General features: G+C 42.1%; 1 protein-coding gene across 8 annotated transcripts in view; it reads right to left on the reverse strand.

Annotated features, from left to right (window-relative positions):
- Nucleotides 1-23,450, reverse strand: part of PALM2AKAP2 (PALM2 and AKAP2 fusion) — a 416,273-nt gene that overhangs the window by 113,513 nt on the left and 279,310 nt on the right. For all 8 annotated transcript variants that reach the window (XM_036990572.2, XM_036990574.2, XM_036990581.2 and 5 more), the window contains one exon: nt 11,349-11,434. In XM_036990572.2, coding sequence (XP_036846467.2) covers nt 11,349-11,434 — 86 coding nt within the window. The remainder of the gene's footprint in view (nt 1-11,348; nt 11,435-23,450) is intronic.

Genomic DNA, 23,450 nt, shown 5'->3' on the forward strand with positions numbered 1-23,450 from the left:
ATTATCTGTGGCATTCTTCTCCCTTTAACTTCTTAATCACAAACACAGCTCCTTTCAGACATGTCACTTTTGCAACGAATCTGTGGGCTGAAAGTTACTGATTCTCTCCATGGGGAAAACATACTCTGTGGTCTTTTCTTTGCTAAGAATCTGAGCTCCGAGTGAATGGTGGGTTGTGAAGATAAATGGCTCAGCATTTCCTGAGAAAAGGAGGAGGGTGCAGATCACAGGCAAGAGGTGGTCTGGCATTATGGTTAGCAGCACATGCAGCCAGGCACTGATTCCAGGTGGGACCTTCCACAGGTTCCTTTAGTCCCTGTGCCTCAGTTTCCTAGTCTTTAAAATGGGCACAAGTATATAGTATCGAGTTTGTGGTGAGCATTGGATGAGCTAATGCTTAGAAAGGACATAGAACCCACATCAGTCACGCCTTAGATTCTCAGTAGGTGTCAGCTATTGGTTACTATTCATTTGTGCCAGTCTGCTGCTCTGTAACTTCCCTGTGGCCAGTCCAAAAAGCCAAAGTCATCTTAGATCAGATCAGTCCTTGACTAATTCCTTCTCCTAGAGGATCACACCTATTTTCCTGTCAAGACATTATAATTAAAATGTTTTCCCAATTATAAAAGAAATACTAACTTACTGGATGGAAAGCAATAGACTGAGGGCTCTGGACTATTACAGATCTAGGATCAGACACTGACTAATCTCCCAGATTTCACAACCTTGGGAAAGTTACTTTCTCTGAGCATCAGCTGCTTCACCTGATGTACAGAGGGGCAAGTAAGGGTACCTAACTCATGGAGCAGTTATGTTAAATGAAATAATGAAGGTAAAGTGATAAAGTGCCTGGCCCTTAGTGATGCTGGGAAAAAGAAAGGGAGTGGTGGAGGGGGCAGGGAGGAGGCAGGAAACAAGAGAAAAAAGAAGCTAAGGAGGAAGGTAGAGAGGGAAGATGGAAGGAAGGAGAAAGGGAGGTAGAACAGGGAGAGAGAGAAGAAAATAGGAAGGTGGGTCAAGACTATTACACGATAAAGTTTCACAAAATCAGCTTGGAGGAAAACAGTCTATTTTAATAAACTTGTCAAATATGATGAAAAATTCTTAGAAACAGGATGCATTTTTTATTTGAAGAAGAAAAAGCTTCTTTGCCTCTTTTGCAATGCCATTTCTCTAAACAGGGATTTTCCTAAGTCACTCATGGAATAAACTTAATAAAAACTTGGAAATTTTTTTCATATTTGGGTTTTGTTCATATATTCATTTGCAAGAACCAACATATTTAAAGCATATTAAGAATAATAAAAATAATGACTTAGTGGATAAATGCTCGCCTATTTCTCAACTTAAGTAAGATTTTATTTTCAAAACTGCTAAAGGATTTGACATTAATTTGAAAAATCACCCTCCCAATTTGAACCTGTTTCAATATGGTACACCACATAAAAGAACACACAACACAATATCCAATAAATTGATTTTTTTACCTAATAGTCAACAGATGCTGTATAAAATAGAAATGCAGACATATTAGCACAATCTTTAAAAAAACTGCCTGAAGTGCAAGCATGGTAGGTATACTGGTCTCCTAATAAAAATTACAGGACATTTGTATGCTGAATTTCTCCAAATTCAATGAAATATCTATTTATTCACAGTAGGCCCAGCTTCCCTCATTTACTGAAGAGGCAGTTCTGTTTCATCTTATTCATGGATTACTGTAGTAGAATGATAATGAAAAATGTAATCAGAATATCCACAGGATGAAGACCCAAAGGCAAGTCTAGAAAACAACCTTTAAGATGAAAATCTAATCTCACCCCACCTGGTAAACTCCAGTTTTACATTTGAAGAACAAATACAAATGAAACATAAGAGCTCCCTTATTGATCAGGTTCTGTGAGACCTACTTTATATGTTTTCATACAAGCACCATCATTTTGTTCTGTCAGGAGAAGCACTCTGACATGGTCATTAAGATCTAGGGCTCTTTCATTCGATCTGGGCTCTGAAGCTGCTTGGCTGTGTCCTTGGACAAGTTAGACTCTCTGTCCCTTTTCTTCCTCTGTAAATTGGAGATTCTCATAGTATCTAACTCATAGTATCTATCTCTATTAATTCTTTAATTATGCAAGAATTAAATAATATAATACCCTAAGCATCCAGGGCAATGCCTGATACACAGAAAGTTCTCAATAAATTAGAATAAATAAGTATTATTTAATAGATATTATAATAAATGCTATCCTCATTATTCATTTGTGCAAATGGAAATTCACTAGAAAAGTCATCATGTTCGAGACTAAAACTTACAGTCTATGAGCAGATGGAGAGTCTGATGAAAGATCCAGTCCCGTGCCTGCTAGCCCAGCTCTCTTTGGGAGATGGAACCGGGATTACAGCAGCTGGTATCTTTCCTTTTCAAAACTAGACATAAGAATGCTGAGCTAAAATACATGTCATATCTCTGCTGACTCATTTCTAAATTGTTGCAGTAGTAGGAAGCTCAAGGGAGATTTAAACAACCCAGCTCTTAGTATGTCAACCTATTAGTGTTTGCAGTCTGTTCTCCTAGCCAATGGATCAATCATCTTGTCTGTGCATGTTTTCTCTTTTTACATGCAACTTACATGTATGTCATGATTTTCACCATGTTAACTACACGGTTTCACTACAACACGAAAAAGCAAGAAGGAAGGCCATTGGAGGATGGGCAGAAGAAAGAGATGGCAAAGGAAGGCCTTTGATAATTTACTGAGAAGAACACGAGATGCTCACTGAAACACTCTTAAGCACTTATATAATGAAGCAACATCTTTCTGCCTATTAGCCCAACAGACATTAATTACACTCAAGATGTATGACAGCTCTGTGATACCCAACTTGTTTCAGAAGGACAAGGCCAATTGTAAATAGCCACATGAATAATTTGTTTTTTTAGGAATAACCTGTGGCCATTCCAAACCTTTCTGGACAACGATGTTAATTTATTAATAAGTTAACTGGGCAGGCAAATCCCTGCCTAAGTGGGAACTGGATTGGCAACTTTCCAAGAGCACAAAAAACTGATGGTTTCTGCCAATGGGTTCTGTGTTTGGCTTGCTTGCCTTAGGTCTGTGGGAAGCCGTAGACTTTGCTACTTGCAAATGAACCCTTCACATGAAGACAGGCCTATCTGCAAATGGGCTCTGACGTATACATGGACAGAGGCTATTTCCAGAGCTTCATCATCATTAGTTGGTCCCACCATTGGAACGTTAGAAATGTACATGGGAGGAAATGCACTAGTGTATTCAGGAAATACCTGTGAATGTGTCAGGACTTTTGCTGGGAATAACCAGGCTAGCGTCATGTCTTTTAGCAGATGACCACTCAGAGAGAGGGGAATTTTACCAAGTAATAGCATTGGTAAAGGCACAAGAATGTTTCATCAACATTTTCAAAATCAGGATGATGACGCTTTCTGCAGAAAATGAAACCAGGCCATCGCTGATGGTGCAGCTAAAAGGAAAATCCTAGAGTGGGCTTCAGAAAAATCAGAACATGCCCAGATGGAGAAAAAGGAATTTTTTGTTTGTTTGGCTTTTGTTTTTTATTGAAGCAGAACAAACAGACAAATGGGTCAGAGTTTCCCACCGTTTCACTTTGTGAATACAGATCTTGACGTGGGTAAGGCTTAGAAGCCTTTATTTCTAGGGGAAAGGTGTATCAGGAAAGAAGTACTAGTAAGTCATCGGTATACTGCATGAACTGAAACTGTTTATCTATCTGATTTAAACCTTAGTATATTGTCATCATGAAATGAATAAAGTCATAATAATAGTTTTTTATTAAAAGAATCGAAAACCACAAATAATCTCAAACCACAATAATCAAATGCATTAAGCAATTCCCTTCCCCTCCTGTGTTACACCACTCCAGCCTAGGGCTGCCAGACTTAGCAAATTAAAATATAGGCTGTTCAGTTAAATTTAGATTTTAGGTAACCAATAAACAATTTCTGACTAGGTCCCATGCAATATTTAGGACATACTAGGACTCAAAAATTATTTATTGCTTATCTAAAATTCAAATTTAACTGGGTCTCCAGTATTTTATCTGGCAAAGCTATTCCTTCCCCATCCTTGGAGCTCCCCTGCTTCAGCTAATCATAAAATTAATTTGCATTCATTAACATCCAAATAGAATGGTGAAAGAATATCCTTCTATCAGGGTTCAGCCCTTCACTCTGAGATCTTTGACAAGTTACTTTACGCAGGTGCCATATCTGTAAAAGGGGATTAATAACAGCTCCTTCCCACATAAGGGCCTAGCACAGTACTCTCATAGCAAATGCTTAACCAGTATTAGCTATTACTGCTGGCAAGAGAACATGGTGAAAAAGTAAAATGGCAAAGAAGAATGTTCCTGAGCTCTTCCATTTGCCAGGAACATTCCTGTACGTAGATAATCGAGAGCTGTCATTAGTTGTGACTTCATTTATCTGACTTTCACCTTGTCAAATAGGGAGTAACGCATAGAGAGAATAATAACCAATATTAAGGCAGCATACTATAGTTTACAACAGGGCCTTTCACATCCATTACCTTGCAATAATGCAAAATGCATATTTGAAAAAAATTCAAGACAGTGATTCTCAAAAAGGAGTGTTGTGAAAATATAGCCACAAATTACTGCCCACTGCCAACCCCTTCCAAGATCCACTACTTTAGTTTCAAGGATTAAAAAAATCTATAATAAAATATTCCTTTTGGTTAGGAAGAAATTTAGAGCAATCTTAATATATATGCACAATGTAGAAAGGACGTCTGGTTCCAAATGTGTCTTTTTGTCCAGAGTCCCTGCACAAAACAGCCCTCAGTGTTGTCATCATCAAATACAAAGGATAACTGGCTCAACACTGCTGGCATCCAAAGGCCCTCAGCCAAATGCCTTTTTAAAAGCAACTTCCAAAGAAAGCTGTAACCTGTGGCCTCTATTCATCATTGCCAGAGTCTAAATGCATTTCCCCTTTGTAACGGAGAACATCTGCCCTTCCAGGAGAACAATCTCTCTCCCAGCCATAAGTTTTACATGTAGAGAAGCAACATCCTTGTTTTATGTGGCTTTCCCATGTCCCTGATTAGGAAATGTGCCCCTTTCAAATAAATGGTTTTACAGCCAAAATCTCCAACTTGCCCAAATGGTACTCATCTTGTTTCTTGCCTAAGCACAAGTAAGAAATACCATATATGTTGTTAAATATTTAATTACACAAGGAGGCCAATAGACTGATGAGGCTCTAATGCTATGGCACCTACATAAGCAAACTAAAATCGACACCTGTAAATGCCTCGAGGCTATGGAATCAAAACCCTAAGGAGAGCCAATCACAAAGAACCAATTAGCTTTAAGCTAGAGTCAATCAATAACTGCCTCGCTTTACTTCTGCCTCTTCTGTATAAAATTCTCTCCCAGAGCTCCTGTCAGTAGAGCTCTGCTGACAACTGGTTTGCTGTCTGCCCGACTGGAGTAGAGTTTTGCTCAAATAAACTCTTAAAATTTTTAGTATGCCTCAGTTTCTCCTCTAACAATGTAAGTACGAGGCTTCTTTCTGAGAAAAATTCTGTGGCACCAGAATTTTCTGGGCTCCTTTTTGCAAGTATTTAGTTATTAGTCTCTTTATACAGAACAAGAGGGCAAGGGAAGGACAGCTTTTGGGATTTAGTTGGTGTACACATTTGATGAATGTGGCAGCCGAATCACATACTTCCTACCCAAGAGATATTTCGTTAACATAGGTTGATGGAGTTTTAACACGGATTGGGGTAGTTTTGAACAGTCATCAAATAAACAAAGTTCAAGAAAACAATGCAGGACTAAATGGTGCAATTTGTGGCTCCCAGCAATGAGCCCAGCTGAACGAAGCCGAGATGTTGGCACTTCTGGGATGTTGGCACTGGGCAGCTCACTCCCCAGAAGAAAGAAGACTGTGAGACCAGCAAATTCTTTTAAAATCTAGCATGTAGCAGCTTCCTAGTAACTTTATTTTGGAACACTTTATTTTGGAACTACTCTTAAATGTATATAAGTTTGTCGGCTTGCCTTCTCCAGAGGATATTAAAACAGTAGGTTGAGGATTAGCAATCTTACTGACTTTTTACTATTAACAGAATGTATTTAAATTCCTTTTGAGAAGATAACTTGGTACTGTTACATATAAAAATGTAACACTGAAGTGGTTGCCTGGAGCTGGAAGAAGGAGGGAATGGGGAAAGATGGACATGGAAAGATACTCAGATCATTAGCACCAGGGAAATGCAAATCAAAACCACAATGAAATACTGGCTTTACACCCACAAGGATGGTTACAATCAAACCACAGACAATACCAAGCGTTGGCTAGGATGTGGAAGAATTAGAACCATCATCGTTGCTGGTGAGAGTGTAAAATTGTGCAGGCACTTTGGACAACTCTCGGACACTTCTTAAAAACGAAATAAAGCAAAACAAAAAACCAATCTGGCAATTCTTCAAAAAGTTAAGCACAAATTTATCATGTGACCCTGCAATTCCTGTAGGGTACTCACAGGTACATAACCACAACAAATGAAAACATATGTCCACACAAAGGCTTGTGAGTGAATATTTATAGCAGTATCTTTATAATAGCTAAAAGTAGAAACAAGTCAAATGTCCACCAACTTGTGAATAGACTAAGAAGCAAAACTCTGTTAATATCCATTAAATGAAATACTATTCAGAACTAAAAGAAATGACATGCTAATAGAGGCTATAACATAGATGAACTTCCAAAACACCATGCTGAGTGAAAAAAGCCAGACACACAAGAGACCACATGTTATATGACTCCATTTACATGAAATATCCAGAGCAGAGAAATCTATAAAGACAGAAAGTAGGTTGCTATTCACTTGGGATTGGGTTGGGAACCAAGATTAACTGTAATAGGGCATGAGGATCTTACTGGAGTGATGAAATGTTATAAAACTGGATTTTGGTAATCATTGGTAAATCTATTAAAAATTATTGAACTCTACACTTAAATATGTGAACTCTGTGGTATATAAATTATGTACCTCAATTAAGTTGTGTAGAACAAGAAGAATGGTACAAAAATGAACTCTAAAAAAAAAAAGAACTCTAATTCAGAGGCTCTAACAAGTGAAAAACAAAACACTGAGGAAAGAGCCATTTGGAGGGTCAGCAGGAAGAGAGCTGCAAGAAAAAGAACCCCAGGGGAGAAGATGGGGAGTCGTTTGAGGGACGCCAGCAGTTCAGCTTAATTGCAGACTAGGTAAAGATTGGTCTTCATCTGCTCATTCACATATTTGTTCATTCAACAAATATTGACAGTTGCACATGATGTGCTAGATGCTCAGCTAGGTGCTGGGGATGCATGCCTGCCCTTACGGAAATTACTATCTGGCAGGGAGTCTGGATATAATACAGTGATACATATAATCTGTGGTTATTTATCTGACTGTCTGAGAGGCAGAAGTCCTGAGTCCTGTGAGAGCATGAAACAAAAGTCCTGGTCAGAGGGTGCTATTTGAAGAGATAATATTTGAGACAAAGACTGGACTATAAAGAGGAGCTAACCAGGCTAGTGGGGAGAGGGAGGGAGAGGAGGAAGATCAAGGAAGCGGTGAATAAAAGCTGTGTGGTTTAAAAATCCCAGCACCTACAGGAGTTTGATCTCAGCTCACAGAGCAGCGGGAAGGATGGCAGGGGCTTTAAGCAGAGGATGTCATCAGACCGGTCTTTCTAAAAGATCACTCCGGCTACAAGTAGGCTGGGTGGAGAGGGCAAGAATGGGTACAGAGAGACACAGGGGAAGACAGGGCTAGAAATGAGGCAATCTGGAATGCCAAGAGGAGATGTCTGAGGGTTAGTGTTCAAAAGGAATGTCATCAGAGGGGTTTGAACAGGGCAGTCCCCAAGTCCCTTCTCAGATGAGCCAGACAACCAGAGAGCCAGGAGCAGTGGGGGCAGGGGGTAAAGGGGCAGGTAAGGGGGCTGGTGTGAGACCTCCCTCCTCCCCATAGTGCTTTAGTGGTATGCTAAGACAACATTTTCCCCAATTGACTGTAAAAGTCACCTGGAGCACTTGTTAAAAATGCTAATTCTCAAACACAGTTCTTCTGAATCTGAATTTTGAAAGGAGAAGCCTGGGAAGTAGTAGTTTCATTGGTTTTTTTGTTTTTTTGTTTTATTTTCACATTGCTGCAGGCGAGTCTCATGGTCAGGCTAGTTTTAGAAAATACTGATCCATACCTTTAAAAACAAATCAGTGTCTAGACAAGCAACAAAACAGAATAAGATATAATATAGAAGCTATTCCATAATATGATTACCCTTTTCTTCTAGTGAACAGTGATACAGGTTGGAATACATGAGTGGGTGTTTTTAAAACAAGAACAGGTAAAAACAACTCTTAAAAGGTGGGCATAGGCTATTAAGGGAAAGAGTAAGGAATGTGTATACTACTGGTTTTCAGCCTCTATGGCACTGGCACTCAAGAAGAGGTGGTGCAGCTCTTGGTAGATCTGAGTGTATTCATTTTCTAGAGCTACCATAACATATTGCCACAAACTTGGTAGCTTAAAACAACAGAAATTTGTTTCTCACAATGTGGGAGACCAGAAATCCCAAATCAAAGTATCAGCAGAGCTACACTTGCCCTGAAAGCTCTAGGGGAAAATCCTTTCTTGCTTTTTTCAGCTTTCAGGGGCTCCCTGTATTCTTTGGCTTGGGCCTGCATAAAACTCCAGCCTCTGCCCATTTCTCTTCACATGGCCTTCCTCTCCATGTGCGTTTCCTTTTCTTCTGTCTCTTAGGAGGATATGTGCCATTGGACTTAGGCCCTTCCTGGTTAAACCAGGATAATTTCATCCTGAGATTCTTAAATTGGCTATATTAGACACCCTTCTTCCAAATAACGTCGTATTCACAGTGAGTCAGGGTTGAGGATTTGGATGTACCTAGTTTAGGGGAGAAAGGGTTCACAGTTCAACCTATTCTGAATGCTTTTAAATTGTTGAGCAGGCCCATATGATGCCCCTACCTACGTCAATGAATTTAGAGGGTATTTTGAATATAAATGCTCTTAGTTCAATGTTTCTCAGAATGACAGAAGTTTGTTTTATGAACACATTGTTATGAAATCACACATCTGAGTCGTGTATATTTTTAGAAGCATGACTTTGTCTTTCAGAATAAAACATGGTATTAAAAGGCGACATCAGTTGATAAAACCACATGCAGACAATCATGATATTGCAAAACAATTTTGCACCTTTTCAGAAAATTTCTAAGCACTAAGATAGAGACATTTCTCACAAGAAGAACAATATGGAGGAAACCAAACTATTTGAGTGCTTTTTGCCGATATTCCCCCAGGGGGAAGTATCAATGAATCAAGCTTTAATGTAGTTGATGTTTTAACAGAATCTTTTGTTTTCCCAGGGCAAAAGGCAGGAATAGCTGATATTGCAAGGATATGTGAAGTAGCTATTAGAAACAGGAATAGCTGTAGATATATGAATATATGATGATAAGTCTGTAGCCAATTAATGAATATTAGGTACTTACAGACACAGGAAAAGTAGTACTTTAAGATGAATATAAGGACAGGATGGATATATAAAGCAGTATGGGGTGGGAACCTTCATGATACCAAAGGAACACAGCAATGGCTACTACATGACTGGGAAACCTAAAGAGGACCTAAACAGAAGCATTTCCCTAAGTTATATCTACGCTAAAAGCTTCACAAATTCAATGAGAAGAGACTCACATTAATAGAGGACTTAATAATATTCTTAGTCCATTGGTGTATTTAAATATACTCCTATTTTGCTTAACTTTTCAGAGTACCAGTGTTCATTCCTCAGAGAGCGTTCAGTTCCTGTGAACTATAAAGACCCTCTGTTGTAAAAACATTCATAGTTATTTACCAAAGGAGAAAATAAAGAGAGATTAAGAATGACATCTAAACCAGCTAGACCCAAATAAAACTTCAGCCAAGATCCTGGTACCAAGGATGAGTAAGTAGACTGATGAAGTAGCAACCATATAAAATGGGAAGATTTACTTCTATTAGAATATGCCATTTGCTTTTATAAAACAAACTCCAGTCTTTCTGATCTTTTAAATGTCTGCACTACATGTACAGCTATACTAGCAACACCTCAGAGACTCATTCTTAAAATGCTGACACATTCCAAAATAGCATATCTAAATCCATTAAGTTTTACTCTCAGTATCCATCCCTGCTATCCAGTGTGGTCACAGTCTCAGACCTCTCAGTCTTTGTAATAACAGCCAGTAAAACACCAATACATAATGGCAGTTTATATTGTCTGGCTAATTCCGCTAACTATAATGACAAGCAAACGAACTTTTAGCACTGGATAGTGACTCTTTAGATGAGGTGACTTTTTTGACCAATTGAGCAACTATCCGGTATTTCATTTACTCTCACTGTGATAGTGTTTGCTTTCTCTAACATGTTTAACATAGATAACATAAATTCAGCCTTCACATTACAAAGGAAGATGTCATCCTTTGTACTAATAAACACAGGAGTGAAATATTTCTAGTTATATCGCCATATGACATTACTTTTTGTTTTTCAAGAAAAAAAAAGTGTAAGTGGCCTATATTTAAGTTCTAATCATTCAAGCAAAAAATATTAGAAAGCCCTCCCAGCCCCAGCCTTTCTTAACTAAAACAAACAGAAATCTAGGAGAAGGGGATGGTCCTTTGTGTCTTATACAGTGATAAAGGGAAAGTGGTTGAGTCTGATAAATTTTGCTACAAATTCTTTAATCTAGGCAGATTACAAATTCATGCATTTAATTTGCACAGTGACAATTAGGTTGATTTCCAGATGACTCATTTTGTAAACCTTCGGCCATTAGTGTTCTAGCTGGAGCGGGCCATGTGCTGCCTTCCCACTGACATCAGTGGAAATCTTGAGTCAAGATCAAAGCTACTTTATGTCTCTCTGACCTTTCCTCACAATGCACAGTGGGGCTTGGCTTCTCAGCTCAGAATTTTCAGATTTTGTTTCACTGTGTCCACGGGGTTACCACTTGCAGAGAACCTATGTATAGATAGATAGTCACTGGAGAGCCTACAACAGGCGCACTGGAAATCACATCTTGGAATCTGTGGTTTCCTAATCGAAGATCCCAAATTTCAGGAAATCTGATGTGTGGAGTGGAGAAAGAGCACCAGCAGGGTAGACAGGATGCGCTCATTCTGCCCCTAGAAGTCTGCCATAGGTTCACTTTCCTCTAACGATGCACTTTGAGAACCCGACTAGAGAAAGAATCCCTTACCTTGATTGTCATGTTTGCGCAGGATGTTTCTGTGGTCTCCAAGGCTACCTCGTCTCCCTTTAACAGCACACTCTCCCGCCCAACTCCTGGAAAAAAAAAATCCCATTTGAGCCAAGTGCCTCCAACTGGCATCGATGGACACCTGCCATCTTGCAGATTCCAATCCCATGTGACTTTGGAGTCCATGGTCTGAATCCTGATTTTATGGACAGTCCTATTCCCAGCTCAGAGTGGAAAAGAAGTTGGAATGAACTCCCCCAGAATCCAAGCCACATACTAAGGTCTCATCTAGGGCTTGAAATGAATCCAGAACACAGGCACACACACATGTGAATCTAATTCAACACCCAATCAAAATGACTCCAGATAATTCACTGTCCTAGAATCCACACACTTGTTGGAAATAAGTGAACATTTATACTCACTTTTAAAATCTATCTACATATTATCCCACGGGGTAAAAATATACTAATTCAGATGCAATTATGTGTGTGGAGTAGAATGGTCTATATTAGTGAAAGAAAAGTCCAAAGAAATGACAAGTGTATTTTTAAAATCATAGATTTATTATAACTAAAATCATCTTTAAAGCTACAGAAGTAATACTTGCATTTCTGAGGGTGTGCTTTAACAGGCAGATAGATTTTGTACTTGGTATAATAACTGTCTAGGGGGATATGAGTGCTCATAGCCTAAGAGACTAAAAAGAGGGTTTTCTTAAATAGGTTTAAATTATCTGCATAGTATTTTGTTTATATTAATTTCCTTAACAAGTAATTTTACCTAAGGATAACTCCAAGACAGTATTCACCCAGACCTGTGTGAATGGTCCAAATTCCAAAATTTCAGCTGTCTAGCATAGTGTTAAACCAGGACTGGCAGACATTTTCTGTGCCACACAGTAAACATTTTAGGTTTTGCAGTCATGCTGTGTCTGTAGCCACTTCTTAAAGAGCTGCCGTTGGACAGCAAAATCAGTCACAGACAAATACAAACAAATGAGCATGGCTGGGTTCCAATAAAACTTTATTTATAAAAACCCAGCTTTGGCCCATGAGATGTACTTTACCAGCTTCTGTGCTAAATCAAGAAATCAGAGACACATACAGGAAAGTTACCCTCCAGCATTTTTGTAAAGATCAGCTGAATAAACCACACCATGAAACAATAACACTTGTTTCCAATTATATGATGCTTTAAATACACTAATAGGAAATTAATTAGATTTTAACATGTTAGTATTGGTTGTATTGCCCTATTTTACATTCTGTATCTCAGGGCCCCAATTTACAGGACACATGCATGATGGATTGCTTAAGATCCATGCATGACAATTTATTGCAGGGTGAAAATAGTTGTCTCTCACTAGGTTGTAGAAATTGGGCCAGTGTGGTGGGTTGTCCTATAATTTCCTCAAGAAGTTGCTAGAAGGTGGTTGCCAGCTTTTTCTTGAATGCACATTTCTGAGAGAGAAAGCCTTGCTCCTTCATTAATAGATTATTTCCCTGATACACTTCACATTCAACAGACTACTAGTCCCCTCTTGGTTTGAGCCACTGTTAGTGCCCGCTGGATCTGATTGGCAGAGAGACAAAGACGTTGGGCATGATGGACAATTACATGATACTTAGTTTGTGGAATAGTCTAAATTATTGTTCAGTAAATATTCATTCCTCTCTTCTCCCACTGGGGTAAAATTTTCTACCATGTCCCACTGATGTTTGCTTTGGTCAATGGGATGTTAGTGGACATAATGCAGTCAGAGGTTTGAAACGGGCCTGTATGGTGATGCTTGCCCTCTTGCTCTTCTGCTATAGCATGAGAAGGACATGCTTTAATTGGCCTGCAAGAGAGTAAGAGTCACAGAGAGGAGACCTGGACCCAGTTTGTATCTGGGAGCTAAACCAAGTCTAGACCAGCCAACCCCCAGCCAGCTGCATATGCATGACAATAAAAGCTACTGAGGTTGGGGATGACTTGTCAGGCAGCAGTACTGTAACAATAGCTAGCAGGTACAACCTATAACCAAAATTACACATGAAAATTATTTTGGATAAAGTACTTTTATCTTTAACTGTGCCAGTGTAATTCTCTTTGTTGCATAAAAATTTCATTTACAAGTACTGATTCCCATCTCTCTCTCTGTATTATCCTACTTGGGGAAGAATCTTCTCTCCACCATAATCATACCTTTTATAAGCAACACAATCTTTATTAAAGGATATATGGCCATGAGAAAGAGATATGAGACATAATATATATGTATTCTCAAAATTTTAGCCTGTAATCAAGAAAACACCTCAAATTAGTCTATCATTTCATGACAAGAGTGAGAGAAAATAGACATAACTTTTAATTTTAAAATGTCATTAATTCTGATAATAAAAGGTGTGAGGATAGAAAGATGTCATTTTGAAATCCAGGGGCAAAATTCCTTCCAGAGAGAAAATTGTACCTTGGAGAATAAAACAATGTCATGGACATTTGGGCATGAAAAGATGGGTCCTACATCATGGAAGGAGGAGAAAAAGGAAGAGATCCTTTTAGAAGAAGGAGAGAACTTGGAAGAAGTTGAGACAACAATTGGCAGTAAGACAATTGCCAAGGGACAATAAGAAAGACTTTTGAGAGCAGTGGGGTTTATAAACCAGTTAAATTATTTATCACGCTGTCATGATATAATTCTCCCCTTGCTCTCCTGCCCTGAGTGGAGATTCGTCCTGCACAACCGTCTTGTGTTGGTGCTGTTTGGTAGCAACTGAATAAGGTCCCACATTTGCACCTCAGGGTGGAGACAAGTGAGTGCCATGTGCCCCTGGGAGCTTCCCACGAAAGTGGAATCTGAGGAAGATGTGATGATAAGAATCGTGGGGAGGGTAGCAGACCTGCATACTACACGTGATAGGACTACAGGTCAATTTTATTTGAATACTGAAGGGCAGCAGACCCTTTCATCTTGAGGGCTTGGTGTTATAAGGCTGGCTCTTCCTTAGAGGAAGATGCTCATACAAATAAAAATACCACTTCTCTTTCTGAAATGGGATTTCCATACCACCACCATGAAAGGCCCTATACCACAAGTGGGCAGGGGGAAGAGCTTAGAATGTGTGTCTGAGAATCCTTCAGTTCTAGGCTTTTATCAATGACTTTCAACATCTGCGTTCATGTCTGAGTTCCTGAGATGAATTTCCACTCAACTAAGATCTGGGATTTATAACTATAGCACAAACATTTAAACAGCTCAGCTGTACAACTGCAAAAGACAAGCCATTCCAGACTGATGTATTTCTATTATTAGTTATATAAACACAATCACCTCTGATTTCAGGTGAAGAACTTATATCAAGAATTCAACATAAGAATTTTGATAATTATATACATATTTGATAATAATATACTTATATACACATATACATAATTTCACATATTATATTTTACATATACTGTACTTTTTAATAGCCACTTTTCTCTTATATCCCTCTCCCCCTTCACTCAAACTGTTACTTATAACTTCTTTGAGAAGAGAAATCGTAGTTTATATTATTCTCACAATCCGTAGTAAGACTACCACTATTTCTATTCCATTTTTAAAAGACTGGATCAAACCATCAGGAAAAAAATATCTGTCTCCCAGAAGAAAATAAGTTTGCATTCCTCTGCAGTGGGAGAAATTGAGACCTGTCTACTTGTAGCTGAGGTATGCTTATAAATACTCCATCAGGGCCTGTTTTATAAAGATCTTTCAGGAATAAATAAAACCAGCCACCATGAATTGTTTGTGTTGCAGACACCCCCTCACTTAGCTGCACAGTCAGATGAAGAAATGCAGCAGGCCTGGCTTCCACTCCCCAGCGCCCATTCACAGGGCCTGGCTGCTAACTGGTGGGGCCCTTCTATCTCTCGAGTTCTGTGGGGAAGAGCATGTGTGTGGCTAACAGAGCAGTGCAGGAACAAGGAAGGAGGACGTGCTCAGGGCCTGGCTGGAGAAGCCAGGGGTGCACATGAGCACCTGCAAAAAGCGGGACTGGGGCTGACAGTAGGGTAGCCCCAGGGCTTGAGCACAGTAACCTGTAGACAAAATGGCTTTCATGTTCAAACAAAGGGTGACAGGCCTACACTGAACCACGGCGAGGGCAAGTTGCTGAGGAGACATTGCAGGGGAGCATTGCAGAGAACACTGGGTGACTCCTTTAGTTCTGATTCTGGTTGGTATTGGAAAAGATATTAAGAGAAAGGGTCAAAGGCCCAGAAGGAGAGGGCAGTACAGCATGGGAGGGCACCGGCCATGCCCAGGCCCCCTGGGGTGCTCTGAGTCACCAGGTGAAGGCAGAGTAAGAACGACACACCAGCACAGACCCTTGCAAGAGAGCATGAGAGAGCAGACCCTGACGCTAGCTCATCTGTCCACATGCAAGGCGGGTGACTGTCATGGTCATTAGTGCTACTCACCAAATAGTCCCAGTTCTTCCCTCTTGCAGACACGTAACAGACTGCCTGGCTTCCTCTGAGCTGTGATGAGTTCTGGCTGATGGGTGTGGGCAGTAGTGACTTCTGGGCTGGAGCATTTAATTTCTGATGTAGGACCCCCAAGCACCCTGGCCCTCTACCATGGCAAACACACTGCTCCAGACAGTGGTGTTCTGTTAGCCTGAGTCCCACCATGCGGGTAATGCACAGCAGAGGCAGAGCCAACCCGCAGTGGCCATGCGGAATGAGTGGGAACTAACCCTTTATTGCTTTAAGCCGTGGCACGGCGGGCTGTTTATTACAGTAGCAAAATCTAGCCCAGCTTTAGGAGAGGAAGGAGCGCTTCTCGACTTGCTTTCCCGTCAACCCCCAGTTCCCACCATAGAGAGTTCTTTAGATGAAATCTGGGTTCTACCCTCTAAATCAACTCTGCCACTTTAAATTTTGTCTACTCAACCAGGTTAGAATGGTCCACACTTTCTACCTCTTTGGGGCCACTTTCTGTTTCCATTGTGTCGAGTGCCTACTGCACAAGTTAGTTACATATCATGAAGGTTTAGGTTCTAAAGACAAAGGCATCATCCTACATGTCAAAGCTGCCCATGAAAAAACCCTAAATCCCCACCCCCAGTCCAGAACAGCACATATTTCCAAAAGCCTAGCAAGACTACTCTTCGTTCCAGCTTTGGAACAGATCGTGTCTTCCGTTAAGCACCAGATGATGCTGTTGGCTTGTATTAGGGATCATGTTGTACAAAAAACACAGATCTTGAAACTCTAGGATTTCTCAGGGCTTGGAGATGCTCAGATTATGAGAAAGGAGATGAGAGCAACTGTGGGAACAGCAGATTCACGCCTTCCTTGTTACCCTCACACCTGGGTGCATGACTTAGAGCACTTTTGGCCATAGCAATAAAAAGCCTATGTAACAGAGGCTGAAAAAACAGAGGACTGACTGACTCATGTAATAAGAAGTCCCCAGAAAGAGTGGCACCAGAGGTGGTTAATTCAATGGCTCTATGCAGTTTGACCTCTTTGCAATTCTCTGGACTTTCCTCTGTGGCCCCAAGATGGATACAGCAGTTCCATGTGTCATGAAAACATCTAGGGGCAGGAAAAGGAAGGAATAAAAACACCTTCCACAAAAGCACCTGCCCCTCACACCCAAGCTGAATGCCAAAGTCTCACTGGTCAAAAATGTAGCATATCTACTCCTGAACCCATCACAGAAAAAGCAATTACCAAAATTGTCTTGGAGCTAATTAATCAAAATTTACCCCCCTGGGTCAGGGAGGGTCTCAGACTTCTCTGAGCACATGCCACCTGGAGGATGAACACAGGAATAAAATAGGATCCTGTCCAGCTAAAGAGAAGGGTACAGGCTGATGGCTGTGGGACAAGCAACTAGTAGGGTCTGTCACAGAAAAGTGTACACAGATTGGAATGGCAGGTAGAATCACAGATACTTCTAAAATCTATACTGGTCTTTTCTCTTTTTCTCATTATTTTAGCTAGAAACATACACTTGAATTAATCTAAGTTAAATACATAGGTGACGCCGGGACTCAGCCTTGCCTTCCAGCGTCAGCTACTTGGTGATGGTGTCTGGGCTCAGCTTGAGTGATGTCCCCACTGCCTCCCTCCACTGTGAACTCACAGCCCCGATCATTAGCCCCACTTTTGGAGGGCAGGCCTTAGGGCCTGGTCAGGGAAAGCCCTTAAGTGTATCTGGCTGATGGTGTTTGCTCGTCAGTGCCGCCTGCGAGGGCCCTTATCAACCAGCTGGTAAGCACTTGTGGGCAGGGACTGGGCCCCATACCCAGTAGGTCTCATACAAGTGTCTGTAAAATGAGAAGTGTTAGTTTGTGGCAGCCAGGTCTGAGGGATCAGAGGTTTGGACTGGAGCCTGGGTAAGAGCAGAGAGCATCAAAGGAGAAAAGAGGCGCACTGAAGGAACGGGTGTGGAGGACACTGAAAACAGCCCCACTCCTGAGCTGATTCACTCTTGGTGCTAAAGAAACAAACCCACCGTTCTCAGTCCTGCCTTCTGGGGCCAGAGAAGGCCTGGTGGTCTAGACACATGCAGAGAAAGGAACCACATGGAGATGTATTCCTTGGATATAAAGTATCTGGGTGGTAGGGCCCTGAGCACTTTGAAGAGAGGGCTGTCCCTTCACCAGCTCCACCCAAGGCCACCTCACTCCCCAGCCAGCGCGGTGAGGAGGGCTGGCACAGAGTGGGGGCTCATTAAACATTTCCCTAGTTGAAGTTGGAAGAGGCCTTAGGGCTGCCTGAGCTGCTTTCTCATCAAGATGGAAGTCTACAATGCCACCTGACAGGTGCGCCTCAGCTGCCACATGGCCTCTTCCTGGTCACGTTCCTCACCCCTGCTCAAGATCACGCTGATTGGGCAGCTGGAATGGACTGTCTTAAAGAAGAGCTGAGCCCCAAACAGACTGGGGGAAAAAAGATCCCAGCTGACATCCTTTGGAGCCTGGCCTCAGGAGAGAACAGAGGGCACAGTGAGAGCCCTTGACTGACAGACGGTACTTCTGTTTGCGTGGACTTAAGTGGAGCTTCTCAGATGTGTCCGGCCTGGCTGCTCTCTTCCTTATCACACCCCTGCCTCAACCCACATCAGCCACTGGCCGAGACAACAGCCACAGAACGGCGAGGAAGTCGAGAGTTCAGCCTTCTGAGCCTCAGTGAGAACTGGGACGGGCAAGATGTGCCCAGATCTCACAGAAAGCAGCTGCTAAGCTGGATCTGACAGAGACAAGATTGCCTGATTCCTAGACCAGAGTTCTACCTGGAGCCCAGATTATATCAACCCCATTTTAAAGACAAAATGTGAAGTCATTTTGCTTGATCACAATGGAGAGCATGGGGTTAGGGTCTGGGTTCTGCTGTGACTTCCCTGCACAGGGTGTCTTGTATTTAAGACTTGGCCAGATATTGCTCCTCCTTTTAATTGCCTTTGGCTCTGCTTGGGGTTTAAAAATCTCACTTTGTTCTTGGAGGAGTTCTCAGCAGGGTGGTCATTAAAACTTAGCGGAACTTCAGAACAATGATGTGCCTTTAACCACTTGGCTTTGGGAAACCCCACCCCAGGATAAGCTGATGGGGCCCGCTTCCTGTGGATGGGAAGCCCTGCCCAGGGGCTTGGAGGAGTGGGGCAGGAAGTGACCCCACCCCAGCCCAGCCCACTCCAGGTGGTGGCTCATCCTTGTCCCGGAGCCCAGCTTTCTCCTCCTCAGCACAGATGTAAGAGGCCTCCGGGCCTCTGAGGGCCTCTGCGGGCCATGATGGCAGGGGCATTTCCCCTCTCTTGCCCCCTCTCCCTGAGAGAAAAGAGAAAGGTCCACCTTTTAAGTGACAAGTTGTGCTCCAAGTCACCCAGAGCTTGACAGATCCCCTCCCCTACCTGTATGTCCCTCTCTGGGTGTCTCTGAGGGGTAGATGCTCAGGTTGCTCAAAGATGTACAAAGAAAAACCTCAACGTCTTGCTAAGCATGCCCGTGTGCATTCTTGTCCCCATTGCTCTCCCCGCCAACACAGCCACAAACAATGTCAGCCATGTCAGCTAGACTGTACTGAGGCCGTATTGTGGGTCGAAGGCTATGCCATTAAGTATATAATCTCATTAAATCCTCATACTCTACAGGCACATGAGGCAGGTACAATATTATCCCCACTTTACAGATGAGAAAACTGAGGCTTAAAAGACTTAAAACTGAACTAGGAAGTGACAGAACCCATATTTAACCCAGCCACTCTGACCTCAAGAGGCTATTTGCCTAACCGTTACACCTTACTACCATTCAGAAGATTAGATTTTCTTCTGTCTTCAGAGATAGGGGAACAGAAAGCTTGAAGATGTATTTAAAAACAAAAACAAAAAACCCCCCAAAACCAAGATACACGGTGGAGCAATTTTCTTCCTTTAGGTTTCCATACAAGCTGGCTTCTGAGCTCACAATGGGCAGATAAACTAAAGGATTTTATGGCAGGGCCCCTTGAAGGATTCACAGCCATGGCTGGCACTGAACCCAATCCAGTGAATTCAGTGAACCAAACTAAACTACGGGTTTACAGGGCTTCTCTGTGGCCACTAGGATGTCCTTTCATGCAGGAAGAGCTCCAAGGCTGGTCCTGGGGGATCCCAGAGCAGCCTAGCTCTGCAGGGGGTGACCTGAGCAGCGGAACTGTTGAAAGGTGGAAAGGGATTAAGACTAGGAAAGCACCTGGGGCCTCTGCACTCCACCCTGGGTTTAGACACCCCACCAAAACCCCCAGGATATACTTCAGGGGATCTGGGAGGCAACCATACATAGAAGGGGTAGAAACTAACAGCGCCCTGGGCTGGAAAATAGTTTGCAGATTCCACCTGACTCTCCTAAGCGTGGGGTAAGAGGAACAATGACAACAACAGCCATCATTTCCTGAGCACTTGTTATGTGCCGTATTTCACATATATTAGCTAAATAGCCGTCAAAACCCCAAGTGAAGTCGGCACTATTTTTATCCTCATTTTCTAGATAGCAGAAAGGAGGCTTAAAGAGAGAGATAATTTGCCCAAGAACACACAAGTAAGGAGCAGATCCAGAATGTGGATAAGGCCCTCCAAGCCCAGTGCTCATGTTACAATATGCTGTTGCGAATCACCTCTGCTAACCAAGGGCCTTTCATCAGAAGGGCAAGAAGGAACACCCTTCTTGAGACAGAGAAGTATGTGCACACATGTACCTGCCCACCACATGCATGCCATCTGCACACCCCCCGTGCACACACATACAAATGCACACCTACATGTGCACACATACATAATCTGCACACACCCATGTACACACACACATGTGCATATCTGGGCATGAAGCTGCAACCGTGTTTCAGCTACCCCTGTACACTCAAGAGTCTTGGACCTCCCTTTATGGAAAAAGTGCCTTTCTCTGTCACAGCATCTGAGAGTGGGTCAGGAAACTGGGTGTTTCAGCTCAGACTCTACTCTCAAAGGTGCATTTTAAGCATCCTCTGGATGTGAAGGGGGAGGCAGACTCTAACTGCCTGAAAATGAGAGCAAAAAGGGATCATGGTACAGCGTTTAAAATGAGTTTCATGAGACCCCTGAGGCCCAAACCAGTTTTGAAAAGGGTTTGTTTTGGCTGGCCTGGCCCAGTCCTCAGAAATTAAAGCCTTTTTAGGCAACCAAACTGCATGCAGCAAACTCACAGGACCGTCACGGGCGCATTCCCTTCTCAGAGGTTAGAGAGCTAACAGCTTTAAACTTGGTTTGCTCTCAAATTATTTTGCAGATATTACCATTCAGAGGGGCTCCTCCCCAAGTCCAATAAGAGACTCTTGTTATATTCTCCACTATCCTAATTATTAGCTCTTCCAGCCTGATTTTATTAGAAAAAAAGCTCTTTGATATTTAGCTCCTAAACAATGTGATATAAAATTCAATAAAGCCCCAAGCCACCATCCTGCATCCAGTTCCAATGCAGAGGAGATGCACTGACCTACTAATAACTAAAACAACGAGTAATGGCAGGGGCCTACTTAAGGTCCTTGGGTTCTTCGGAGGCTCACCACACAGCTGGCGTGCTGTGACTTTCCCTCATGACCACGGGAAGGGTGCCATTGGACTGAGGAAACTGTGAAGAGTTTGGCCCTGGAGACATGAAGAAGCTGGCCTCTGCACCCTGCCGACACCGATCCCTGTCCTCCAGCCCTGTGGCAAGTACCAGTTCCGGCCCTTCGCGGTTCTCCAGCCGGACCTGTCTTCCATATCATCACCATTGCTGCTTCTCAGAAACATAACTGTGGTCACATCACTCCTCATCTCAGCCGCATTCCATGCTTTTCTGCTGTGTGTCAGGCACTGAGCTTGGGCTGGGGAGACCCAGATGGGAAGACCGGTCCAGGGAGCCGGCTGTCTGGGAGGTGGTTTTCTCTCTGAGCAGTATCTCCAGCGCCACTTCTTTCCTTGCTGTGTGGGGCCTTCCCCGGCTAGATGGCCAGGATGTTACATTTCCACCCTGAGTTCTGGGCATCCTGCCAGCAGAGCTTCCTCTCCTTCCCTTGCTGGAGCTGTGGTGCTATCAGGTGACCTGTAGGAGCTTGCCCAGCCATTCAGAAAACCCACCAGACTCAAGCAGAGGTGTATAGGAGAGAATGTTTTAAATGGAACCCCCTGGAAAGTTCAGAAAGGTTCTGGCAATCATCAGCCCAGAAGTTATATAAAGTGACCCTTCTAGCTTGTAGATAGGCTTTATTTAGTCTACAAGAAACTGTTGTTGTTTTAAACAACTTGGTTGCCAATACTTTTGTTGATGAGAATTTATACAAACATCTGAACATCTAGTTTCTCTTGAAAAAAAATTTCAGTAGACCAATATCCATAGCTCTACATGGTGGCAACTGCCAAAAGCTGAGTGCCTACGACTGTGTTTTCACATGAGATCTGCCTGCTCTGACAGGCCTCAGTTTCCACCACTCTGATTGTTTATTTATGTGTCCATGTCACCCACTAATGTTAACTCTCTGGCCCCTGATGGTACCTGAGTTTACAGTCCCAACCTGATTTAGTTCCCTCAAGGTCCCTCTTGAAGAGGCTCAGAAGGTTATGAACTTATCCCACTTTGAATTCTTTTTTGAAGTTTTTTCGAAACAGACTGAATTTAAACTACTAGTTTAAAAAAACTGACATGGCCAAAACTGGTTAGTAACTCACTATGGGAACTGGCAGGAGAGCCGAGGGACTATGGCAAGTTATTTCACGAATCTAAGCCTCATTTTTATCTGCAAAATGAGGATAGTAATAGAAAACTCATTAAGGGTTCAGTGTGGATTTAATGAGAAAATACACGTTAAGTCCTCAGCTCAGTGCCAGGAATGTAACAAATACTCAATAAAAGTTAGACATTGTCATCATTATCTTTAGTCTGTGATGCCAAAGTGGCCTCACGTTTAAGTACAGTTGCCCCTTGAATAACAGGGTTGAACTGTGCAGCTCTTCTGCATGGATTTTTTTCAGTAAATACATTGGAAAACTTTTTGGAGATTTGTGACAATTTGAAAAAAACATTTTGTTTTCTCTAGCTTATTTTAGTGTAAGAATACAGTACATAACACATACAATATACAAAATATGTGTTAAGTGGCAGTTTATGTTCTTGGTAAGGCTCCTAACCAACAGTAGGCTATTAGTAGGGTTTCTGAAGAGCCAAAATTGTATGTAGATTTTTAACTGTAGGGGGTCAGCATCACTAACTCTGGTTGTTCAAGGGTCGGCTGTAATTGACTTCTAGGAATATACGGCAACACAAACTGTGGCTAAGAAAAGAGTTGGCTGGAGAGAGAGCACACATGCAGATATAAATAGAAGGTTCTAAAGTCTTTGGTGGCTGGGATCATAATTAGCACTTCTACTGGCTTGCTCAGCTAACTTGATATTTTCCATGAATAGTGGTGATGATTTGACCTTTTCTTGCCTCCAGATTACCATAGTTTGTAATTGGTCTTAAGTAGAAATTACTTGAGCCACATGGGAATTTCTGACTCCCAATTTTTAGCAGATTTGGGGGCCTGCAGACGGGGAGTTTGCTAGCCAGGTGTTATGCGTGGGACTGGGGG

The sequence above is a fragment of the Manis javanica genome, chromosome 2 (assembly GCF_040802235.1).
Source record: "Manis javanica isolate MJ-LG chromosome 2, MJ_LKY, whole genome shotgun sequence".
NCBI classification, from domain to species: Eukaryota; Metazoa; Chordata; class Mammalia; order Pholidota; family Manidae; genus Manis; species Manis javanica.